Source organism: Agelaius tricolor, unplaced genomic scaffold (genome assembly GCF_023055355.1).
Source record: "Agelaius tricolor isolate 1412-34295 unplaced genomic scaffold, bAgeTri1.0.p SCAF_1, whole genome shotgun sequence".
NCBI lineage: Eukaryota > Metazoa > Chordata > Aves > Passeriformes > Icteridae > Agelaius > Agelaius tricolor.
In genome coordinates, this window is record NW_027269261.1 from 53,027,296 (window position 1) to 53,050,904 (window position 23,609).

General features: G+C 39.5%; 1 protein-coding gene across 1 annotated transcript in view; it reads left to right on the forward strand.

Annotated features, from left to right (window-relative positions):
• Positions 1 to 235: 235 nt before the first annotated feature.
• AIG1 (androgen induced 1) overlaps positions 236 to 23,609 on the forward strand; it is a 125,331-nt gene continuing 101,957 nt past the window's right edge. The window contains exon 1 of the mRNA XM_071434290.1: positions 236 to 668. Within this exon, the coding sequence (XP_071290391.1) occupies positions 528 to 668 (141 nt within the window). The 5' untranslated portion in view covers positions 236 to 527. The remainder of the gene's footprint in view (positions 669 to 23,609) is intronic.

The window sequence follows — 23,609 nt, forward strand, 5'->3', positions numbered from 1 at the left end:
TCTCCCGGGCGTCCCCGGCCGCGCTCCCGCCCATTGGCAGCGAGGGGGGCGCCCTGCCCGGGGCACACACGAGCCGGAGCGCTGCTCCGAGCCAGGCCGGTATAACCCGTAACTGCTGAGTCATTGTAGCTCCCGCTTGAAAACCGGCGGGCAGCCGGGTTCTGCGATTAACTCGTGCTCACACCGGCGTCCCTCCCCTCCCTCGGGAACGGCCCGGCCTCCTCCGGCCCGGCCCGGACGCGGAGCTGAGGCTCGGGAGCGCGCCGAGCCCGCCCGCCCGCCCGGCTGCCGCCGCCGCCCGGCCCTGCGGCCCCCCTGCCCCGCGCTGCCGCCGCAGCCGCCGCCGCACCGTGCGGGCCCTGCGCTCCGCCCCGGCCGGGGCCGCGGAGGCGCTCGGAGTCCCGCCCGCACGGCGCGCACACACACAGGGATACACACACACACACACACCGGGACACACGGACACACACACGCGGGGCATTGGGACACAGACACAGGCACACGGAGGCGCACCCCGCGCCGCAAACATGGCGCTGGTGCCCTGCCAGGTGCTGCGCGCCGCCATCCTCCTGTCCTATTGCTCCATCCTGTGCAATTACAAGGCCATTGACATGCCCGCGCATCAGACCTATGGAGGCAGCTGGAAATTTCTGACCTTCATAGACCTGGTAAGTGCCCCCGGCGGCGGCCGTGGCCCTGCCCCCTCCCTCGGGCTGCCCGTGGAGCGGCCGCGGCCCGGGTGCATCGCGGCCCCCGGAGCTCGACGGCTTCACCATGCGGTGACCTTAAAGCGGGGCGGCGACATGTTGGGGCTGCAGGGCCGGCCGTGAGAGGGGCCAGCCGGACTCCGCGGAGCCGGGTGGTTTGAACGGAGACGGGCACGGACAAAGCCGAGCGGCTGCTGCCTGCCTGTAAGCGGCCGTGGGGAAGGTGCGCCTGACGGCCTGCCACCCCAACCAGTGCTGCTGATGTGTTTCGCCTTTTCTAATGGCCGACAGTGAACATCAGAACCTGCTGGCCCAGCATCTGGCTCCCGTGTGCTGTCAAAATAAATATGTCTTGCTCCTTTTGGCCCTTCTGAGGAATCCATCCGTGACAGGTGCAAGTGTGTCAGTGATGCAAAAAGAGCCAGGCAACTCCAACTTGCCAGATCCAGTTAGTTTTGGTTGCAAATCCATAAACGAGTGTATGAAATAAAAGACATGTCATTTCATCATATTTCTTCATAAGGGTCCAGATCTGTTAGAGTCACCAGCATGCTGGCCTGCTGGAGAACACCAGGTGCTAGTCAGGACTATTTTTAATCTGAGCTTCCTTAGGCGTGCTGCCCCCATAACAAGTGTTCCCTTAGTGCAGGTGGGAGGAGAGGGGGCGGGAGGAAGAGAGGAGATGGGAGGAGAAAATTCGTTCTGGTTCAGAAATATGATAGCCAATTTACACCTAGTACCTAGATCAAAATACTTTTTTTTCTTTGTATCCACGGTGTAACTAGGTGAGAAATTTTGCGGTTCCAACTCACTGAAAGGTCCCAAAATGCAAGTATTTCAGTCCCTCCCAGTGATAACAGCTCTCTCAGAACTTCATTGTAGATTCACAAGTAATGCTGCTGTTGCCTACACACATGTTACTGACTCTATAGGTTGAGTTTGTGGGCTTGGAGACCAAAGACTCAAACACTCATGGCCAAGCAGGTCAGGTGTGCAAATTTCTGTATCAGGATTAAGTTAAGGTTCAGAACTTCAGAACTTCATTGTAGATTCACAAGTACTGCTGCTGTTGCTTACACACATGTTACTGACTCTCTAGGTTGAGTTTGTGGGCTTGGAGACCAAAGATTCAAACACTCATGGCCAAGCAGGTCAAGTGTGCAAATTTCTGTATCAGGATTAAGTTAAGGTTCACTGAGGTATTTTATTTGCAGAGAAGCATCTACTATGTTTTTCACTTAGCCAGGATAATTTTTTTTGCAGGTGCAAAAATTTGCTGGAGCTCTGAGGTTCCACAGCAGTAGCTAGTACTTTTGCTGCAACTCTAAATTAGTGTCTTAAGGCTTGATGTTTATCTGGAGGACAAACTAGAATCTATGTTTTTTTACCTTTTGTGTTGCTGAACAGTACTGTCTGTAATATTGGTTAATGGAAGTTAAAATAAAATTATAGTAAGTTAGGGGGGTAGCTGTTGAATTCAGTGACAGTTGAACTGGAAGTGAACCAGCCAAATCTAAAAGCTGATAATCTCTTTGAGTCTCCTTCACCTTTTTCTCTTTTCTCCTAGCCCTGACAGTTGCTTGAGGACTAAGTCAACCAGGGCTGTCACACAGTGAAAATTTAACTGTAAATGATAGTCGTCATTTCCCAAAAATTACAGCCTTGTCAATGGCAAGCTCACATGGGCTTTTCCATCAAAGCATGTACATTGTCCAGGCTGCTTCTGTCAGGGCTCAAAAGGTCATGGTAAATATGTAGTGCTTTCTAAAATAGCTAGAATGGTTATCAACTGCAACTAGTTATTTCTGTCCTTTGGCTAATAGTTGTCATGTGTTTCCCATAGTCAAGCCCAGTAATTGAGGAAAGATTTAGCTATTTCTTACAGTGTTCAGTCCTTCAAAATAACACACAATTCAATGACTTGAATGCCTTTCTCAGTGACTAGCCAGCATGTAGAGCTCTCCACTTGCTGATGATATGTCTTTATGTCCAAATGGCCCTGCCAATATCTTACATGAGCAAATGTATCTTTCTGTTCCCTGGGACAGCTAGGAGATTTGACAAAACAAAACCAGTTAGATTCCTGAGGAGGATACCGGGAGGCATGGTTGGAGGATGTTAGGCACATTTCCAAAATCCCGTATCTTGACTAAGTCTTGAAAAGCTCTTCCATAAGTTTCAGTTTGCTCAGCCATGTGCACTGTTCCTGTGTCAGTCACATTCAAAGGCTGTCTAGACAAAATATCATCAATGCCAGAGTCTTGGCAGACGTGTGTTCTTGCTACAGATTGTACCTCCACAAACAGAGATTTCATCTTTGACATCACAGAAGCACGTAGAATTTCTTTCTGCTTCCAAAAACTGCTACCAGTTTCTGAGAAAAGTCAGTTTATTACTTTAATCTGAAAAGTAATTTGGAATTTTTTCCATCTGTCCATTTGCAAAGGGATGTTCATTCCAGTCTCAGCATCCATTAATCTCTTGGAGTCTTAAGTAGCCAGTTTTGTAGAGGTGCTGTGAGAAATGATTTACAGTTATCAGCAGTTATTATACTTTTGAACTGAATTATGACAATCTAGTAGTTTGGACTCTAAAACATGGGGCAGTAAAACATTTTGAGTGTATGCAGTGGTTTGAACAGTAGACTTTGAGCCCTCACACTGTTCACGGAAGTTGAGCATTAAGAGGAAGTTTTTAAATACAAATGTAATGTCCCTGTCGATCCAAAGTATTTTGGATGTTCATATCTAAGTAGTGTTTTGGATACCAATGTTCATCCCTAATCTCTTTTGTTTTTGAATTAGGAAAGAAAACAAGGGAAACCAATGAATTTTAACTGTTATCATTCTTATGACTTACTATTTTTTTTGCAGTTGCAAATCTGGTGGCAACATTCCCTAAAGCACCTGTGACAGTGGAATATTTTTCTAGTTTATGAAGCAATGCACAGGCAATATGTTTTGACATTACATTCAAGATGCTCCTGACTGCTGCTACTAACAGTAATATCTCCACTTCAGTCTTTCTTCTTCATATATAGAGGTGGTAGATATTTACCCTGCTTTTTGAAAAGGTGGTAAAGATACCTGCCTAGTACCTGTGTATTCCAAAGTACCTGTGTATTCCACCCAGAAGAGACAGCAGTGTCTTCTTTGTCATGTATAGAGTGGAAAACCAAGGTGTGAAGAGGTAAAGAGTTGCTGCCAAAATAAGTTGGTGGACCCAGCAGATGGAATTATGAAACGGAATATTCAGGCTAGTTCAAAACTACGTGTTGCTTTCATTTAAACTCAAAACACAAACCAAGCCCTGAGGTTAGTTCCTGTGAAAATAGCAAAGAATTGGATTCAGATGGGATATTTCAAGAAATGGGCCTAAAATTTCTTGTTATAGCTGCCTTTATTTAACTCAGATTCATGATTTTGTGCTTTAATAGTAGAATGCTGCAGGACAGCACTGTCCTGTGCTGCACCCCGTAAATACATTGTTGAGCCTCATAGCTGAAATTTAAGTTAGGCAGGAAATGATGCCAGCAAATATGATTCTTTGCAACAAGTTTGTCATCTTATATAAATATCTCAGAAATTTTCCTTATGCAGTTCTGTAGGTACTTGAAGTAGCTGGATTAAAGATAATAGTACTTGGACATCCTGCATACACTGCAGTCACATCCTTGCCTTTATAAATACACGTTTGTTGAGGAATCCATTGCACCAACTCGTTTAAAAGTTGCTATTGCATTTTATTCTTCAGTTTCTCTTGGATCTCTTACTTTTGATGGGAGAGGAGGCAAAATTAAATAGAATTTGGCTTCTGGAATAAAGTGGAGAGCCTGTGGGTGCCAAAAGAAGACCAAATCTACTTTATGTGTTTGGGTGTGTGTAATAATTAGCAGAAAAGTAACTTAGAGTTGTAAGTATGTAGCTCCTTAGTATGGGATGTGCTGGTCTAAATAGCTTCTAGTTTTCATTGTGCAGTTTTTCTGAAAACTTTATTCCTCAGAGAAAGTAGAGTAAATCAAGATATGAGTGCACATATATTAAAAAATTTATGATTTTTTGATTTTGTATTTTATAATCTTAAGGTCTCCCTGATAGGCAGCACAGGGTAGTTACAGAGACAGAAAACAAGGCCAGATTTTTGGAAGCAGTCTCAAGTGTTATGTTTTATGATTAATCATCATAAAATTAATAGTCCCATTTTTAATATCAGAATGTTAACCTGGGTATTCCCATGACTTGATTCAGCGCAGCCAAAGCTAGAGAGGAACAGATTTTGCTCATATATAAATCTGCCTGAGTTATACAATTATTATTCTCTTGAAAGAAATAGCAGGATGTCTGGGTGAACTTTTTATATGTTGTCTGGCAGATTGAGTTCTACAAAAAATAGGTATGTGCTCTGTTTCCAGCACACATTTTTTTTGCCAGTAAATGCTGGGATTTTTTTTCAGAAAACACCTTTAGATTTAGTCTGATTAAGTTCATATAAGTGATCAGAACTTACATCCTTGTCTCTAAAAACTTTCAGAGGACCTTGTTATCAACAGGACTAGAAATTCGAGTTGTTAGACTTATAATTTATTTAATTAGTGTATTAGTTATTAAGTTGTATGAGATACAGTTACTGGACAACAAAAAAAGACATCAGTTTAGCAAAATGCAGCTAAAACTTTTTGGTGATTTGTGCCCAATTTGGATTTAGTGGAGCTGATAGGAAATAAATGGACCAGAAAATACTAGAGGCCAATAGTTTCAGAATGAAGGAATGATAAACAGTACCATTGGTGTATTATTTGAAATTGAGTGAGTTTCATTGCTAACTGTATGGGTTACACTTGCCACAAGCAGAGGACAAAAGTGAAAACACATTCCATACTCTATGGAATATAACTATGACTCTTTTACAGGATTTCCCTTAGTAAAATAAATTTCACCTTATGATTTCCTTTTTCATCATCTGTAAAGTTAGCCTGATATGCAAGTGTTTTATGGCTTTTGAGTGAAAAGATTCCAGAAGTGTAAAATATTACTATGCATTTATTCCCAGTAGTAATTAACCATCATATCTAAATATCTCTGTGGTGTTACAGAGAATACAGTCAATGGAGAATTTATCAGTTTACATTAAAAAGGATTGTTTTTTAAGGAATAACAAGATGAGGTTTCTTAATGATACTTAAGGTATTTGAGAGAAAAGGCAACAATATAGGTAGAAGAGCCTTTTAAGTATTTCAGAGCTTTTTTTTCACTCTTGGGCTGTAAACATGTCTGGGGAAGAGTAATGTGTAGTGCTGTTGATGCAGTAATAAAAATGTAATAGTGTCACCCTTCTTTATTCATAGATCCATGTTTTCCATTTGCTGTTGGTAGTGCTATTACAAATTGAGTGGAATTTGAGCACTACATTGAAGTGTTCCGTTTTCACATTGCATTAGTCTGCCTTTTTTTTACAATTGTACTTAAGTATGATGTACATTTAATTTGGGAATTCTCAGGGAAGTTATGGCTATCTTGAACTGTTTGTGTTGGCAATAGGGTTGGCAGCATAAAGCAGGAGAATGGAAGAGAGGAAAAATGGGGATCACTTTCCATGATGATAGATTTAACTAATGTCAGTAATATTATTTTAGAACTTGGAGTAGGTAAGTGATATGCAGCAGTGCTGTGTTTTACACCAGTGTACGGTCTGTAGAGTTTTGTCAGAAGAGTTTCAAATGATGACAACTTGGTTTAGTAGTCTTTCAGTTGCCCTTTGAAAAACATCCTATTTACTTAAGTTGTATAACAGTTGAACTGTTTTCTTTAAAATTTTATTGCAGTGATAAGGATAATTCAGATAATCTTATATGCCTTCATATGGCAAAATTGTTTTAAACAATTAGTTTAAGCAAGGACAACACATCTAGTGTTCTACGTTAGTGTTCTTTGCTGAAGTCATTTGGGTTCTGAGCTGTCCTAATCCATTGTGAATATAAGTATTTAAAAATTATTTAATCAATGTATTTTTGACCTTATATTTGTGTTATGTTAGTGCAGCCGTGTAAGTTTATACAAGAAATAGATTCTGGAAGATTGACCTTCTTAATATGCATTTGAAGTGTTGTAACTCAGGTTCGGTTCTAGGGAGGTCCTCAGGCAGGATTTAATTTTTTTTTTACAAACTGGTCTCTTGCAGTTTTATTGTGTTTCATGGCTATTTGGACAAAAAAAGTCCTATGTTCAACATATATTGTACATACTAAAGCAAGGTGAGAACTGTTCTGGAAGGCTCCTGTTCTTTTATTATTGGGAACTCATCTCTGAGTGTCCTCACTCCTGTATAACTGGTAGAAAACTGATTTGCCCATACTTGCATGAACCTCAAGTAATTTATCCAGCATTTCCTTACAGCCACAAAAGCAACTTTTCATGTGTGTTGGCATTTTCAAGACATTCTTAAGCTGTAGTAAAGATCTATATAGCCTATCAAATAATATTCTTAACTAATATAGAAAATTGCAAACTTAGTGTTCTAATTTAAATATATTTGTAATAAAAATCAAATAACACTTGATTCTTTGCAGTTACATGAACCTTAGGATGTACAAGGATTTGTAGGGTAGATTGCCATGTAGGTAGTCCTTAGGCTGAAAAAAAATACGTGGTAATATGTTACTGTACAACAAATCTGAAGTTGACCTATAAGTAAAGAAAAAGCCTTAATGAAATTAAAAAACCTTCACATTCCACAGATATAAGTTTGAAGATTTGAATAAAGTAAAACGATAGAGTCAAATAAAGAAAAAATAGGCAATTCTGCAGTCTCTTGAACACAATATATGAGATTAATGGTGAAGGATTATGCTGTGTGTATTTACCTGAGCAAACCAATTAAAAAAATCTTAAATTCCTTCTATTAGATGAAGTATTTTCTATGCTGCAACCTTCCATATCTAATGATAGGTTTTGTGAGGACCTGCATATCCTGCATATTCTGCAATATGTAGAAAACATTTTTCTAATTGTGCTACTTTAGTATAGTCTCTGATGTTGGGAGGAGCTCATTGTGAGTGGAGAATTTCTTGTCATTTGGAGTTCTAATAGCTAATGCAATTCCAGACAGTAAATGTAAAAATGATCAATGGCAGTGACAGGTTAGTATGCTTTCTCTAGAATTCAAGAGTGAAATAAATATTGGTGTACAAGAAAGTTCACATTGGATATTTCTGTATTTGAAATAAAAGTGATGTTATTGCTTGCAAAACACTCATGCAAGACATCAAACTCCTTTCAGTGTAGGTTTTTGGGATTTTTTTAAGTATTTAAATATGAGGCCTGGTCTTCTCATCTTGATGTTTCACTATATGTATGTATATATGGATAAATATGGTATATAAGGTAGAAACAAAATTGACAACTGACTTATTTTGTAGACCAACTCTTTGAATGAGTATGAAAAGCTTTCATCCTTCCAGTGAAAGCTTTTTCAAATTTTGCTTTATTTGCCAGCATTTATTTGTGTAATTACATTTTCCCTGTACTGTATTTTCCAAGGCTCTGAATTTGTTATTATTCTTCAAAGCTTTGCAGACTTTGTTCCATTACTATGTATAATGCAAGATTTTTTTCAACTCAGCATAGTTAAATATGCTACCACTGAAAAAGTTGTGTTTAACTTTAGTGAATGGAAAAGTTAACCCAACTCTGAAGAAAAAAAAATCTGCTGGAAGTAAAACTTCCAGACTTTTCAGACAGGAAGAAACTGTAAGTCAAAATTTATAAATATGTGTTGGTAAGACTTAAAAACAAGCCCCTCTCCCAATGAGAACTGTGATTAAGTTTAGGGTTTTTTTTCAAAATACTGCAAAATTGCTTTTATGCTGCAAATTTTGGGGATTCTGTTGGTTGAAAACAGGCTAAGGCTATGTAAAATGCTAGGGGAAAATAAGAACCTGATTTTCATTTGTATGAAGGCTTCTTCTGGCAATGTAGCTAAATCCCAATTTTCCCTTGAGAGTTTCAAAGTACCATTTGAATGCCTCTAGTTGTATTCCCTGAACATCCTGTCTTGCCACTGCCCATACAAGCATCCAGTTTACAGTAGGTTTTCCAAACAAATATGCCAAAAGGTGAAGTTGTATAATAATTTCCACTTTAATCTAATCTGTTTGTAGCTGACATGGTTCAGGTATTTTTGCTGCAGTTGTCTGTCAGGTTAGTTGTTTTAAAGTTCATGAGGACTCTGCAGTGTAGCTTAAAACAAAACTAGTACTGCTGCATTTTTCCTAGCTGAATATTTGGTGTCCTGGTAAAGTAGAATAGAATGTGCAGGAGAGCAGGATGTAAAATCCCTCACTAATTTCTTCCTTACTTGTAAAGCAGCACACAAGGGGTAGTGGGTTTTTGCAATTAATTGCTCCAACTGAAACAATTTAAGAGGCTGAGTCTTAACTCTGTGAATGCTGCTAGACTCTTCAGACTGCTTGAGCTGCTTATGCAGGGAGGGACCTAGCTGAGAAATTAAATTTTAATCTATTTGGGATTGATTGGTTCATTTTTTGTTTCAAGCAGTGCTGTCTGTATTTGTGTATTTTTTTAAACCTAGGGGTTTGTGTACCTGAGGGTAAATTTACTTTTTTCTTCCCTATATTTGTATATATTTTATAATGTGTCTTGAAGCCTTCTGGTCCTGACAGCACATAAGTAATAAATCGTTATTTATTATTATTGTTAATATGATTAGAATTCAGCATGAGTGGGAGTTCCACATGCAAAGTACAGGTGGCATATGTTCCTAAATGTACTTGGTCAGATGCAAAAGGAAGAAAAAGAAACTGCTGACTTGAACTGCTGCTATATGAATTGGTGAAATGCAAGAATACAGAAGGGATGTTTTCCCTGCGAGGTGCTTAACAAGCGCATGCCTGTGAAAGGGATGGAAGCATTTCAGACAGCTGATGTTGGGGCAAGTGGCTGATCCTGAGGCACGGCAGTGGCCCTTGCCCATAGGGAAAATACAAGTTGTTATGGCCAGGGCTTGCGCAGGCTCAGCCCTGTAAGGAAAGGAAGTAGGGAAGTGAGGGAGAAAAGGAATCGGACATGACAGCACTTTGTACCTGGGGCGCATAGGTGACAGAGTGCACCGTGCCGACCAGTTCTGTGTTGTGACTAACTGGTATTTAGGTATTTGACTGCCGGCTATGAGGACAAAGTGAGGGAAAGCAAAGGGTGGAGATGCAGAATGGCTGGTATTTCTTGACTAAACCAGCATGTGTTAGCTCCCTCAGACTTCCCTCCTTTCCTTTTCCTCGCTGTCATTTCTTCCTCCCGCACACCCACACAGTCTCCCCACACAGCCCCCCTGGCTGGGGGCACTGGTGCCACAGCACCACTTCTCTGCGCATACGTGTTTGGCTTAGCAAGCCGTGCTCAGCACAGGGGGCTTGCAAAGCTTGTCCCAGCTAGAAGCCATATGCGCTGACAGATGCAGAGGTCCCCATTTGCTGTTCACTTAGGCTTACAAACAAATGGAGACTCCATGCTGTGAAAACTTTCTTAACCTGGGTTTACTTGTTCTGTATTCCAAGGACTGTGCAGTAGACACAACTGTCTGCATTCCAGTAGGTCCCAGGAAGTGAGTCCCAAGAATGCGTGAGTCAGTGGAAACCTCTGCTGTGTGGAGCTGCATGGCACTGTACTTTTAAACTGGACGTTCAGGAGGCTGGAAGGGATTTGGTATGTTCAGGTGTGGATACACATCTTCGTGTACATTTGATATAATAGTTATTTACCTATGCTGCACATAATTTGAAAATATCAAACTGTCATAAGAGCTACTCTATTCCATAGGCTCTCCATATGCTGTGCACATCTCAGGGTAAATTGTTCTACTACTACTGAAGTCAGTTTAGGTGACCAATTAATGAACAATGGGTCAAAGGTTACAGCGGTTCAAGATGCTGTTCAAATTTTTCAGTGTCGACTGTAGAGGACAGGAGAGAGCAGACAGCTTTTGGGTTAGCTGTCTCATGACCTACTGTGGCTAGAAAGGGATATTCCTGCGTTATTCAGGAGCTAATGATCTTTCTAATTCGAATATATATTATCATAGAAGATTAGCATTCAAATCTCCTTGACTCATTGCCAGTATAATTTCAGAAGCTGGACACCTCTGGTTTTCCATAAATTGTATTCTCTCCTTTTAAGTTATATGTCATTTCAGGTTAAGTTTTATTTTCTTTTTGTCATGGTTTAAGGCAGAAGCTACTTACAATTATTACCAAATATTACCAAATACTTCAAAGCTGTTTTGCTTCCTATTAATTACAAGGCTGAGTTCAAATGATGAGATGTATTTTATGACAATGCATTTTAGAAAAGTGTGGAGGGACCTCTTGTTACTTTGAGGATTTGGACCAGTGGGATCTGAACTTCTTGATTTTAAAATTCAACCTGCAACATAAAAGCAAAATCTGAATGTTCTTGAAGGTGTGCAAGGGATGACTCTTTTCATCCACTGCTGTCTTTGTCAGTGAAAGTACTGTCCCTTTGCCCTGATCCATTTGTGCCCCTTATCACCCAGTCAGGCTCCTCAGTTACAAGTTGCTGTCAGCTATCAGTATATTTTCTGCCTTTTTTTTTCTTACAGGAATCCCCCTATCCAATTTCTCTTCCCTTGTTCTAGTATCTTCTAACCCAGCAGTCTCCTTGATCTTTCAGCTCTGCATTGCAGTTCCAGTTACACTCCCAGTGCTCTTCCAGAAGCCTGTGTTTTCCTGTCAAGTGCTGCTCTTCTTACCCCACGTACTCCTTACACTCCTTCCCCACCATTCACACATACTGTCTTTCCTCCCAGTGCGTTCATTCTCATATATTCTGTGTTCTCACCCTGTCCTTCCCAAATACCAGACCTACTCAGTGTCATTCATTATCTCATGTTTTTAAAGCACCTTGTATAGACCCAAACCAATAAAAAATAAGCCATCTTCCATTAGAAAAACTTGATCTTGCTGTGGTGTGGCCTTAAATAAACCAGTTTGGAAATTATGCTGTTACATAAGACTCTTAGCTTTGCTCTCTGTTTTTGAACAAGTTTTTAAGCATCCTGGTTACAGGAAAAAAAAGCCTGTAAGTGTTAAGCATAACGGATCATGATCCTAATGTTTATTATGGTGTTAAAATCTTGTCATTTCTTGGGAGTCTGCCATTCAATTTTTTTATGATAAAATTTCCAATTCAGAAGCAGGTCCTTGATAAAAACTGACATTTAACACGAAAAATCAAAATTATGTACAGAATCGGCAATCGGTATTTATTCTGACATTTTCCATCTTTATTTTTTGTAATGTACTTGTTTTAAATGAGATGCCAAAATTATTTAAATTGTATTTTATATTTCCTAATAAGAAAACTTGTCTTTTAACAATCATCATGAGGTTTGAAATCTACTACTTTCAGTGAAATGAACAAAAATGTTTTTGAACATTGCTTAGCTTTTCAGCTGTTAATAGAAACAGCTTCTTTCTCTTTTTTCATGTGAACATATACAAGTACTTGTACCTTGTTTGTAGGTGCGAATTTTGGCTGTATGCAGACACACCTGGTGCAATTTAGGATTAAGGAAAGAGAGAAATGTACATTTCACAGTGATAACTTTCTCCTCAAACACACATGAAAACATACTCATTTTTTTCAGGGGTTACCAGATAGAGATAAGCCTGCCATGGCTCCATGTCACAGACATCTTTTTATGAAAATCCTTTTCTTAGGATTTTTCTTCCTGAGAAGCTGAGAGGCTCCAGGAACAAAATGTAAACAATGGTTATCTGCTGCTGTGGAATGCAACAGGTGCATCTGTGATTGGCCATCTTGGATGTTTACAATTAATGGCCAATCCCAGCCCAGTTAGCTTGGACTCTCTGTCCGAGCCACAGACCTTTGTTTTCATTCCATTCTATTCTTAGCTTAGCTAGCCTTCTGAGATGAAAGCTTTCCTTCTATTCCTTTTAGTATAGTTATAATGTAATATATATATCATAAAATAATAAATCAAGCCTTCTGAAATATGGAGTCAGATCTACATCTCTTCCCTCATCCTGAAGACCCCTGTGAACACTGTCACAGCTCCACTCCCCCATTTCCAACCATAAGCAAGGCTGAACACATGCCCAGTGGACACATAGAAAGACAGACGTGTAAAATCAGTTTGCCTGTAATCCAGGTCAATACAAATAAACTTCTGATTGAACTAGGTGGCTTAGAGTCAATATCTTTAAAGATATGTCAGCCAGGATGTCAAGTGATGTTTGGAACAAGGAATGGTCAACACATGACCCCCTAGAGTCTGTATCCTGCCTGCTTAGCCTTCCTGTGCTGAACACAGGGCTGGGCTGCAGTTAGGGTGCTGTGTTCCCACTTTGGTCTCAATGTCACTTCTGTCAGAGAGTTCAGCCCTAGCACAGGGCCTGCCCGTGTGGCACATCCCTGGAACCAGTGTTCACAGCCGCCTTGTGATAAAATGTCCCAGGACATCAGTGCGTCTTGCAAAGGTCCAGATCTACAGGCGTATTATGATATTACTTCCAACAGCTAATGGAAAGGTAACAAAGATCTTGATCTACAGGGGTACTTTGGTGTTAATTTTTACAGCTGATGGGAAGGTATTCTCTCTGTATTATTCACATGGGTTCTGCATAGTTTGCACTCTAGTTGAGGTCAGACTCCCAGTTCTGGTAGATACAAAGCATCCACATATGCATGTGACTTAGAAATATGTGATTTTTCAGCACATTGTAAGATAAGACATAAAATATTGAAGGAAGCTTTTTTCTGTTTTTTGGTTTGTTTTTTTTTTAAATGCCACTTCTTGTGTGATTGTAAATTTAGAAATTACGAATTTGTTCCAGAAGGGAAGAAAAGAATCAATCTCACAATTTCTTGTGAGGAAAAAGATTTAGAAAAAGTATTTCAAAATCATGGTTTCAGAGCAGTTGAACTGATCAAGTGAAAACAAGACATTTCATTGTCTTCATTAAAATACTCGGACAAAACGAGATTAGAAAGGAATCAGCCACTGCAGTGAGAAACTGTTATTCAGAAATATTTTGTCAGTGGTATTAATTGAAAATGTGTTAAATTTCCCTCTAGCAAGGGGCAGATCGATGTCACAAGAGGACTATAACACGGAAAGTTGTGACTTAATCATAAATATTACCTTATTTCATAGGAATTGTACCTGTGCTGTGTGGAATAGTCAATGCAAGCTTAAATTTGAAAGTGAGAGTCAGAAGAGTGTGATAAATCCAAGCCCAGAAAATAGCAACTGCTTAACCATTTTCTTTTTGTTTTTTCTTTATTATTTTTTAACTATGTACAGCCTGATTACAAGAATTAGTAAGTATTTTGAAGACAAAACCAAAAAATAACAATATGGTACAAGTTTTTTTCTGGCCAGTCTTGCCCTTGCAGACCTTGTAGTTTGCCTGTCTTGTTTCTTGTGTTTAGTGCATGTGACCAAACAGTATTTGCCAGACAAAGAACTGTAGTGATGGAGGCAAACATGTTTTATGAGATACTTATTTGCATGGTGTGCCTGTATCTCAGTGGTGTATTTTCAGACAGGGTCTCTTTGGCTAGGCTGTGGTATAGACAGCCTTGAGCACTCATTCTGAATCACTCCAGTGTCTTCATGCTGGTCTGGAGTGTATATATCTTGTGTGAGAGAAGACATATCCTTGATACTCAGAATTCCATACAGTAAACTGACCTTTTTAAAGAACTCTTTCTAAGCCAGGTTCAGCATTCTGAATCAGACCTGGAACAGACCCATCTTTTATTAATATAATGTCTTCTGATTTACTGCAGGAAGACACTGAAATGATTAAGTGTACCAGCAGTCTGCATAAAATGCCTGGGTGACCTCCGAAGCACTATGATAAATATCAAAGAAAAAATTTTAAACCTGTATGATCAGCTTAAGGAAAATTAAGGCCATATCTCAGTTTGTTGGAAATACTGGTAAAGTAGGAAGACAGCTAGTGCCTGCAGAGTGGCAGAAGATCTAGGTCACATCTTTTTCCATATGACCTAAAATGAATTAGTATGCTGGGTTTAAAGTATCTTTCCACTGGAGTTTGCTTTGCAGTTTTTTTCCTTGGTGGTCTTCCCAAAAGAAAGCACAGGTAAATAGTATAAACAGCTAATTGACCATTCTAAATGATCAATCTTGTCTGTTCTCTTTAGGGATGCTTACAAGTGTACCATCTCCTTTGTTCTCCTTATTCCAAGAAAGAAGCAGTACACATATAGAGACCTTCCAAAAAAAATTAACATCTTCTGATAGCAAGCATCTTACTAAAATCCCTTTGTAGTGCCATTGTACCTTTTATTACAAGTTCTCAAAGCATTTCTCAAGCATAGAAATATTTGCTAACTAAAGCCTCATATCTCTCTGCGGAGAAGTGTGATTTGAACCAAATGCAATCACAGCAGACAAGACACGGAAATTGGTTGGACATATAGTCATTAAAATCCTTTAGGAATTACCTTAGTTGTGTAATCTGTATGTTCATCTCAGGTGGTTTAGGAGGTGATGTGGGGCAGAGGCTGCCCACAGATTACCCCTGTTCAGCCTTTGGGGTTTTTTGCAGGGTGGGGCTGGAGGCTATTCAACCTGCTCTGCTTGGGCTGTTGAGCATCACCTCCAGTCTGCCCTGTCTCACCTGGTGATTTGCTGCTGCTGCTATTCACTAAGATATGGGAAATGTGTGGACATAGCCATTGGGTGTGAATAAACCCAGGTGCTTCCCCCTTGGTGGATCAGGAGCAACCCAACTCCACTTTGACCCCACCTTCTTCTGCTGTCCAAGATAAGAACCACAGCCCTGGGGTAGCTTTGGCCCTACTTGGTGTTGCAAGAGGCCCTGTCTTCAGCCTATGCCTACCCAGGCACTGCAGAGCAAGAGACTGGAGAGGCAGGCTGCATGTTTACATGCTGGATGTAGGCGAGTGCATTTGATGGTACAGGAAGGGTGATCTGAGTACAGGCTGCAGATGAGGGAGGAAGGAAGAGACACAGCTATTTAAATGGTAGAACGTAGGCTGCTGCTGTGGGTGCAGAGTGGGTGATTGCTGCAGCAGCACTTCAAGAGGCGTAGCTCCAGCAGGGCAAGTTGACCTTAAGAGAAAAAAGATGAGGGCTGTAGACTGAAGATTTGCCTGTGTGCATGCTGAGTTCAGGACATCCTCAGTCTGCAACAGCTGTTGGAATCATGGACATATTTCTGGACAGAAGGAGGTGTACCTGCACTGTGCACCATATGTGGCATAAATGAAGAATCTCTGGGAAATGTTTAACCTGCTGGGTGTATACTGTGAAGTTAATCCCTGTGTGAACAGTAGGTGTTTATGCAGAAGAACCAGGCATTCAGCAGCCTGGACAAGTACCATGAGTCCTCACATGTTGCCTGAAGACAATTTCTAGCTGGAAAGAGGGAAAAATGAATGTAGGGTAGCTCAGCTCTAACCTACACAGCAAACATGTAGGTTAGCATGGAGGCTTCCACCCACATGACCTACTTGTGGAACAGCTTCTTTTTTGAAATAAACAGCGCAGTATCATCCATGCCGGTTTGAGTAGGACGTGTATTTCTGTTGGCTGGAAGAAAGGAAGGTACAGTTGTCAAGCCCAGATGGAGGCTTTGAAATATGCATGATAGTGGCAGCTGTGTGTGGGAAGAATGAGTTGAAGTGTGTTGAGGAGGAGGAGGCTTGTTTACTGTGCTACTGTCTTCTTGTAGCTGTGGAGTTGAATGAGGAGAGAAATGCGGAATGTGTTTCATGTCTGTGGATTATTGCTTCACTGTGCTGGACAATTTTTCTCTCCCAATATTCATTACTTGTTTGAAAATTCATAAAGGATCAGTGATTTGCAGTGAAAGAGATTGCAAAGACATATCATCCATATTTCCTGGATCTCCATGGATCAGTCCCTGATTTCAGGCCCTTCTGCCTGAAGGATCCATCTTCAAATGGATCTGGGCTGAGGCAGCTGTGTGCATGCTTTGGGGAGGAATGCATTGCCTCTCAGCCTTTCTGATCTTGAATTTCGTGTGTGCCCTTATTTATTAGTGTATTTCGTAGCCCGTGGTTATGTAAATGGTTAAGCCTATGTATGACTGGCATTTGGGTGTCAGGGCTGTGTTTTGTTGCTGCTGTAGTTGCTGGTTGGCAGTAATGCTCAGGGGTGGCTGCAGGTGAGACCTGGCTGAAGGCAGTGGTGTGCAGCTCACCCTCTTCCTCATGGGGAAATGGGGGCAGCTGGGGGCAGATTGCTGAGGCCTTCCAGCCAAGCCTTGCCTACAGGTGGCCTGCTGCTTGGTTCCTGGGTGCCTGCCCTTCTCCCCCTGCTTGGAAAGGCAACCTGTGGTGCTGAGCTGGGGCAGCCTGGGAGGAGATTCAGCTTTCATGGCTGTGGAGTGCACCCCCTCTTTTCAGGACAAAAGGCAATGCCAGCGCTAGCCAAAAGGTTTAGTGATTCATAAGAGAGACTATATGTCCTTAGGATTATAAAAGAGGGGAGGTTGTGCCATACACAACAAAAAGCATTGCATTTATGTAGTGAAGTGGATAGGGTCAAGTTAATTCAGAACCTCCTTTGGTTTTTATCTTTTCTTTAGATTTTTGTTTACAGCTTTCAGTTATCTCATTAATTAACACTTTTCTGTGGGGAGAATAAGGGTTCATGGTTCTTTCTTTTTCCCCACAAGAATATTTTCTAAGCATGTTTTATCATGTATACATTTTTTGCGTTCCCATCCCAGAGCTTGAAATCAGTATTCTCTGAATAATTCCCGAGTATCTCTTTGAGCTATGTGGCCCAAAAAGCTCTTTGACTTAAAGCAAATGATCTAAAAAGAAAGTCTGAAGATCTAGAGTTTTCTGTTAAAAGAATATCAAGAAGGCATGAATCCTAATTACTTCTAGAATCAGAGAGTCAGTTTTAGTGTCAGGTGTTTTACTTTGTGCTAGTGCTTGGTAAGGTGCTCTTACTCCTGTGCTGTCCTAAGAGCCTTTGCTCTTACACTCAGATAAGGGGTATCTACCTCTGCAGAATACCAGTTAATGTAGTGAATGATTTCCAGATACACCTGATCTTAAGAGTGGCTGCCATTTTAATCTGTAATCATATGACAGTGACTTCCAAATTTTTATCAGTTGAAAGTCTACATCCCAAGTCATTAATCTTATTTGAGCTTTAAGCTTACAGCTATCAGACTTCTATTATAAACATCCTTCCTTCCCTCTTCATTTTCTTGTTGGTCTTTGAATAAACTGTGCTTCAGACCTTTGCCATTCATGAGGTATGTCCAAGTATTTTATAAAGAACCATAGCCACAAAAGGAAGCAACGTTGGTATTTATCCTCGCTATGATTTTCCACAGCTTTAGTTTTCTCACCTCAACTGTGACATGGACAACTGTGTAAAGAGCCAAAGTTAGAGGTCATCAAATGTTTCATATGGCCAGTTCTCAGGAAATTTTATAAGTCTCTAAAATCCAATTTTCTTGAAGTCATGAAAGACACTAAATTGATCAAAGTGTAGAACCATCAAAAAGTGAAATTTACAAGTGTTTGTGTTGGACAAACACAACGTCTTCACAACACTTCAAACAGAAGATGCTGCTGCAAATGGAGTGTGAAAAAATTATCTGCTTAATTAGTAGTAAACAATCATGGCAGCAAAAGGATTTTAGGTGTTTATATTCTCTTAATCATAGTCCAGATCTGCTTCTAACAATTTTACTTTGAAAATTAGGCTTGTTTTACTTTTCTACTCTTTTCCAAATGAGGATGTAACTTTTTTACTGCTAGAGTTTCTTTGCATTCTTCATCCAGTTTTAAGGCCTCTAGTTTGCATCTTGTGTTGCCATGTACACCTTAGCAATACAAGTACACATCATTATCATCTGGTAGTGCTTGCATCTTGTCTTCAATTTGTATGTAGACATAGAGGAAATGGAAAGTTCAAGACATGGCCTTTATCCAGAGTCAGTCTAATTTTCTTTCTTCCATGAAGCAGACACCATTTAGAAATACCTGTTTAATCTGGTGAGCAGTCAAACTGAAGCACTCATTTAAATTTTTGAGCTCCTTGTCAAGGTCTGTAACTGAAAATATTTTTTTTTTTCCATGATAGAATTATCATCTGTGCATTGCTTTATCAGCAAGAGACAGATGTAAGTGATGTTTATTTAGAAGTGTGCATGTCTATATTTAAATATGAGCATTCAAAAGATGTCTATAGGAGAGGGAGATAATCAAATTGTGAAGAATTTCTGCCAACTGACTTCTGTCAAGGTCAAAAGGATTATTTAATGAGTCTCGGTCAATCAAGAGTTTTGACTGTCTTCTTCCAGAATGTCCTGAGCTATAAGATGTCATCACAGTGAGTAAATTCTCTGGGCTTCACTTAATCTATAAAATTGACAATAAAAGTAGCTATTGTTACTTCCCTGGATGATGTGTTCAGGTAAAATATTATTTTCCACTGCTTTGTACCTTGGGCTATGAATTCTAGTAGGTTTCTTTATCAGTTTAAAGTCCTACCTGTAAATGTTAAATGTTAAATTTCTTCTGAAATACTAGCTGTAATTCTTCACAGTTTCTTCAGACAAATCAGTAATACAGTATTTTTTTACTACATTAGCAAATATTAGTTGCCTTAATATGTAGGATATTTTATCAAATGTTCTGAACATCAGGGAAGAAATTACTAAAAGAAAAACAAACCAGCAGTTTAATTTTGCCTGACAGTATGTAGAGGGATTGGATATGGCCCTTCAGTGCGGCTTATCTAAAAGTCCTTCATGTAGACTTTTTCTTTGCTTTCATTCTCCAAATGCTTAGAAAAATTAGCTTTTTTCAGAAACTTTGCTGAAGTTAAAATTCAGTAACCACCAGCAGTAGTAGAGTAGTCATGATTTAACCCTGGCCAGCAACAGAGCACCATATGCAGCCCTTGCTCATCCCCCTGTGGTGGGATGGGGGTGAGAATCAGGAGAGTACAAGGGAGAAAACCTGTGGGTTGAGGTAAAGGCAGTTCAATAGGAAAAGCAAAAGCTATGCACACAAGCAAAGGAAAATGAGTCTGTTCGCCACTTTGCCTGGGCAGGCAGGTGTTCAGCCATCTTCAGGAAAGCAGGGCTCTGTCACACATCACGGTTACTCTAGAAGACAGATGCCATCACTCCAAACATTCCCCTCTTCCTTCTTTTTCCCGCCAGTTTATGTATGGAACATGATACCATATGCTATGAGATAGCCCTTTGGTGTCTTGGGATCGGCTGTCCTATCTGTGTCTCCTCCCAACTTCATGTTCACCCCCAGCTTCACTGGTGGGGCAGTGTGAAAGGCAGAAAAAGCCTGGACTTGGTGCAAGCACTGCTCAGCAATAATGTAAACATCTATTTTCAATACTCTTCAGCACTAATCTAAAACATAGTCCCCTATTACAGGCATTAAGGTTCAGGGTTCTAGTTCCAGTTTTCAGGATCAATGGTGAGGAATGGCATACTCCTTTTGAGGAGTGTACATGTCCAAGGTATTAAACTGGTAGACTCCAGTGTCCCAAGAAAAACTGAAGCTTTTGGTTCCAGCAACAGAGAAAATAAAAACTTTGGTTACATCTGTATCTTGCCTCTTATATTTTAACTGACAAAGGACTCAACTAAGTGAAAAGATAATTTCATACTAGTTTGTTATTGTCTTGTCTATATTGCACACAGATATGAGCAACCACCTATGGGAATTCAAATCCTTATTCTCCCAGTTGATAAGCACTTTCTTAACATACTATTAGTTATTGGAAAGACTACCTGCAAAACTTTAATAAGCTTTTTCAAGAAATTACATTAGTGCTGCATTTCATATGCAACTTGCCTGGCTGATAGTGAAGTGATAACTTTTTTATCAACATTGGGTATCTTGGTTAAAAGCTGAATTGGTGTTAGTTTGCTGCTGACACCAGCAAGGTGGATCCAGGATCTATAATGAAGACCTCACCAATGAATGGATAGCATCCCTTTAATGTAAACCAGAAATTTGACGTGATATGAGTAAGAATTCTTTGTATGATTGAAAAACAGTGGACTGTAAAATCACATAGAAAAGACTAAGCTATTTGTTTTAATGTCTTTCAGTTTCATGGAGATAGAAACAGATTTTGAACAGTCACTATAGACTTAAAAGGCAGTTCTGGTATGTGTGTATGTAAAAACTTCCTGACCTGTTGAGACAGAAAATGGCAATGAAAGAATCAGTAAGGTACATGCCTAAACATGCACAGATAACTTCTTTATTCTAATGGATGAGTTGAACCTGTCAAGTGCAGATGTTGCAATTGCAGAATGATTTCCAGATTTACATGGGTGACAACTTGGATAGGGTTTGAATTTTTTGATTGTTTCTATATAAGCATATAAAATAGCAACCAGGTGCTACTGATTACATCTTAGTTAATGATAGTCTAGTATACAACTTTACACTCAAATCTTTAGTTGGTCTGTGTCCCTTGACTCTTTTGTTTTTTCCCTCTGAGTAATATGTTTGAAGTCTTACCCGTGTCAGTTCACCAGAATCCTCATGTGAAGCTTAAACCTGTAATGACCATAGGAAAATTCCTTCAGTAGATTGCGAGAATAGTTCAGAAGTATTTAAAATGTTTTGATCAGCTGGAGTCATTCAAGAGATATGAGAATTTCACAAACAATTAAGAGATTTTACAATCCTTGATGCAGCTAAACACTTTCCTTACATGAAGCCCCAGACGTAATGTTACCATAGGATCACTCAGGTTGGAAGGGAAGCTACTGAGGTCATCTAGTCCAATCCCTTAGATTATGTTCAACACTGACCGAGGTTGCCTAGGACTTCATCCACCTCAGTTCTGACTTGGAAACCTCCACTCTTCTTCAGTTACACATCCATCTCTTGTTCTGTACAACACATCTGTGGTGTTGTACAGAATTGCTCGATCCCATTGTCTGCTAAGGATCTCACTGGTGATGATCCTGTTTGCTGGATGTGTGATAGTGTAACACGCTCATAATCCATCATGTATCCTAGTACAGCATATTTTCAGGTACTTTTATAAGCATGTACTACACATCCAGATTTTTCAGTAGTTCCTGTTAAATCTAGATGGAGACTGCTATTGAAGTTATTAACAGGAACCACACCGCAGAACTATTTAAAGGTAATGGTTAAGGACCAGAGTTAGAGTTTCCTTCAGTATTAATTTCTTTTTTGACAACACTGCTCTCCTCTGCAGATACAGAGAAAGTATTTCTTGTTATTCATTAGGTTAGTTCAGTAACTATTTCATTCACACAATGAAGAAAAATCAATTCAGTGAGAAACCAGCTGGGAGTTAGAAAGTAGGAAAACTGGTTTTCCTCCTACTCACCTGCAAATAACAATGAGGTGTGGGAGGATAATCTCTACTACCTTTAAAATCTTGTAGAGCATAGTGAAAAGAAATACTAAATCTGTTTTTACTTACAACAGAAAACATATAGTTTTTTAGTATATCATTTAAATACATAATGTGTTATTTTAAGTTTTTCTTTGCATTCGCAACATATCTGAAGTTAAGATCATTTATTTAGTTCCGAACTGTCCAGGAATCTGCTTGGAAATATTTAGCATATTCCAGCCTATCACCAGTCATGATACTTATCTAACAGAAATAAAATAAATGCACTATTTTAGTTACGGTTTTCTAGTACAACAAAATATAAGGAGTATAGCAAAAACCAAGATTTCATTTTTTAGGGGAAGTGATTGCCATTTTGTTACTTGGTTTTGGCCCTTACAAGTCTGGTTACCTTCCTGAACTCGGTAGTCCTATTTCTGCCTGGGGTTGACTAGGCGGTTGTGTTCAGTGTCATGTTTTTGTAATGTTCACATGGCATCAATGCCTTAGGCCTTATTCTCTGCAGTTTCCTTCACCAGAAGCTTTATCCAAAAATGGCAAGTAGTGCAAAATGTTGCAGTCTGCTTACTAAGTATATCTTACCACAAGGAAATTGCTTTTTTTTTTTGTTTTGTCCAGCTACAGTAGTGTTTCCTGTATTTTTTTCAAGCTGAATTTAAAGTGTTGGTTTGGGTTACAAAACAGTAAATTGCTGTGGATTTGTCTGCTTTGCTCTTGGTTGCTCTTCCTGTGCTATTATGCAACAGTGCAGTTAACAGATGTACTATTTTGCCTTCTTACGAAATATCCATTGATAGGGAACATCTCTGTTGTAAATCTTACTCCTCTTTTTGATCTAAATAAATATGATGGTCTATGAAAAAATTATATATGAAAAATCTATTTTATTTTATTTTATTTATTTTATTAGTTCTTTTAAAAGATTACCATTAATAAGAATAAAGAAATTAAAATTGGGGAAGCAGACTTAATTGTTTTTGAGATTTCATTAAATATAGTTAGCAATTTATTGGTCTCTGCTTATGATTTTCTGTTGGTTTTTAAAAAATCATAGCTCGAGAGAAATATTACAATATATGGATGTTTACACTCAGTTTACACTCCTGAGTAATGTGCATTGATACCGTTTAGGCTGGTTTATGACAGTTCCATGTAAAGCATCCTTTCCATATGACATTTAGAATAATTTAAATAAGAGATGCATAAGAAATAAACAGATAATCTCTTTGATCAGTTTCAAGTTTCTTCAAAAGATGATAACGGTCTGAAAACACCAAAGAAAAACTCCTATCTGAAGCTGGTGTCTCTGTATTTAGCAGCAAAATAATTTCTAATTTACTGAGGGCTATTAAGGGAAAGCAAACCTAGAACTGAAGTACATGAGATCCTTTCAGGTTCCTTCTCTGATTTCTTGAGTTGTTTAGAGAG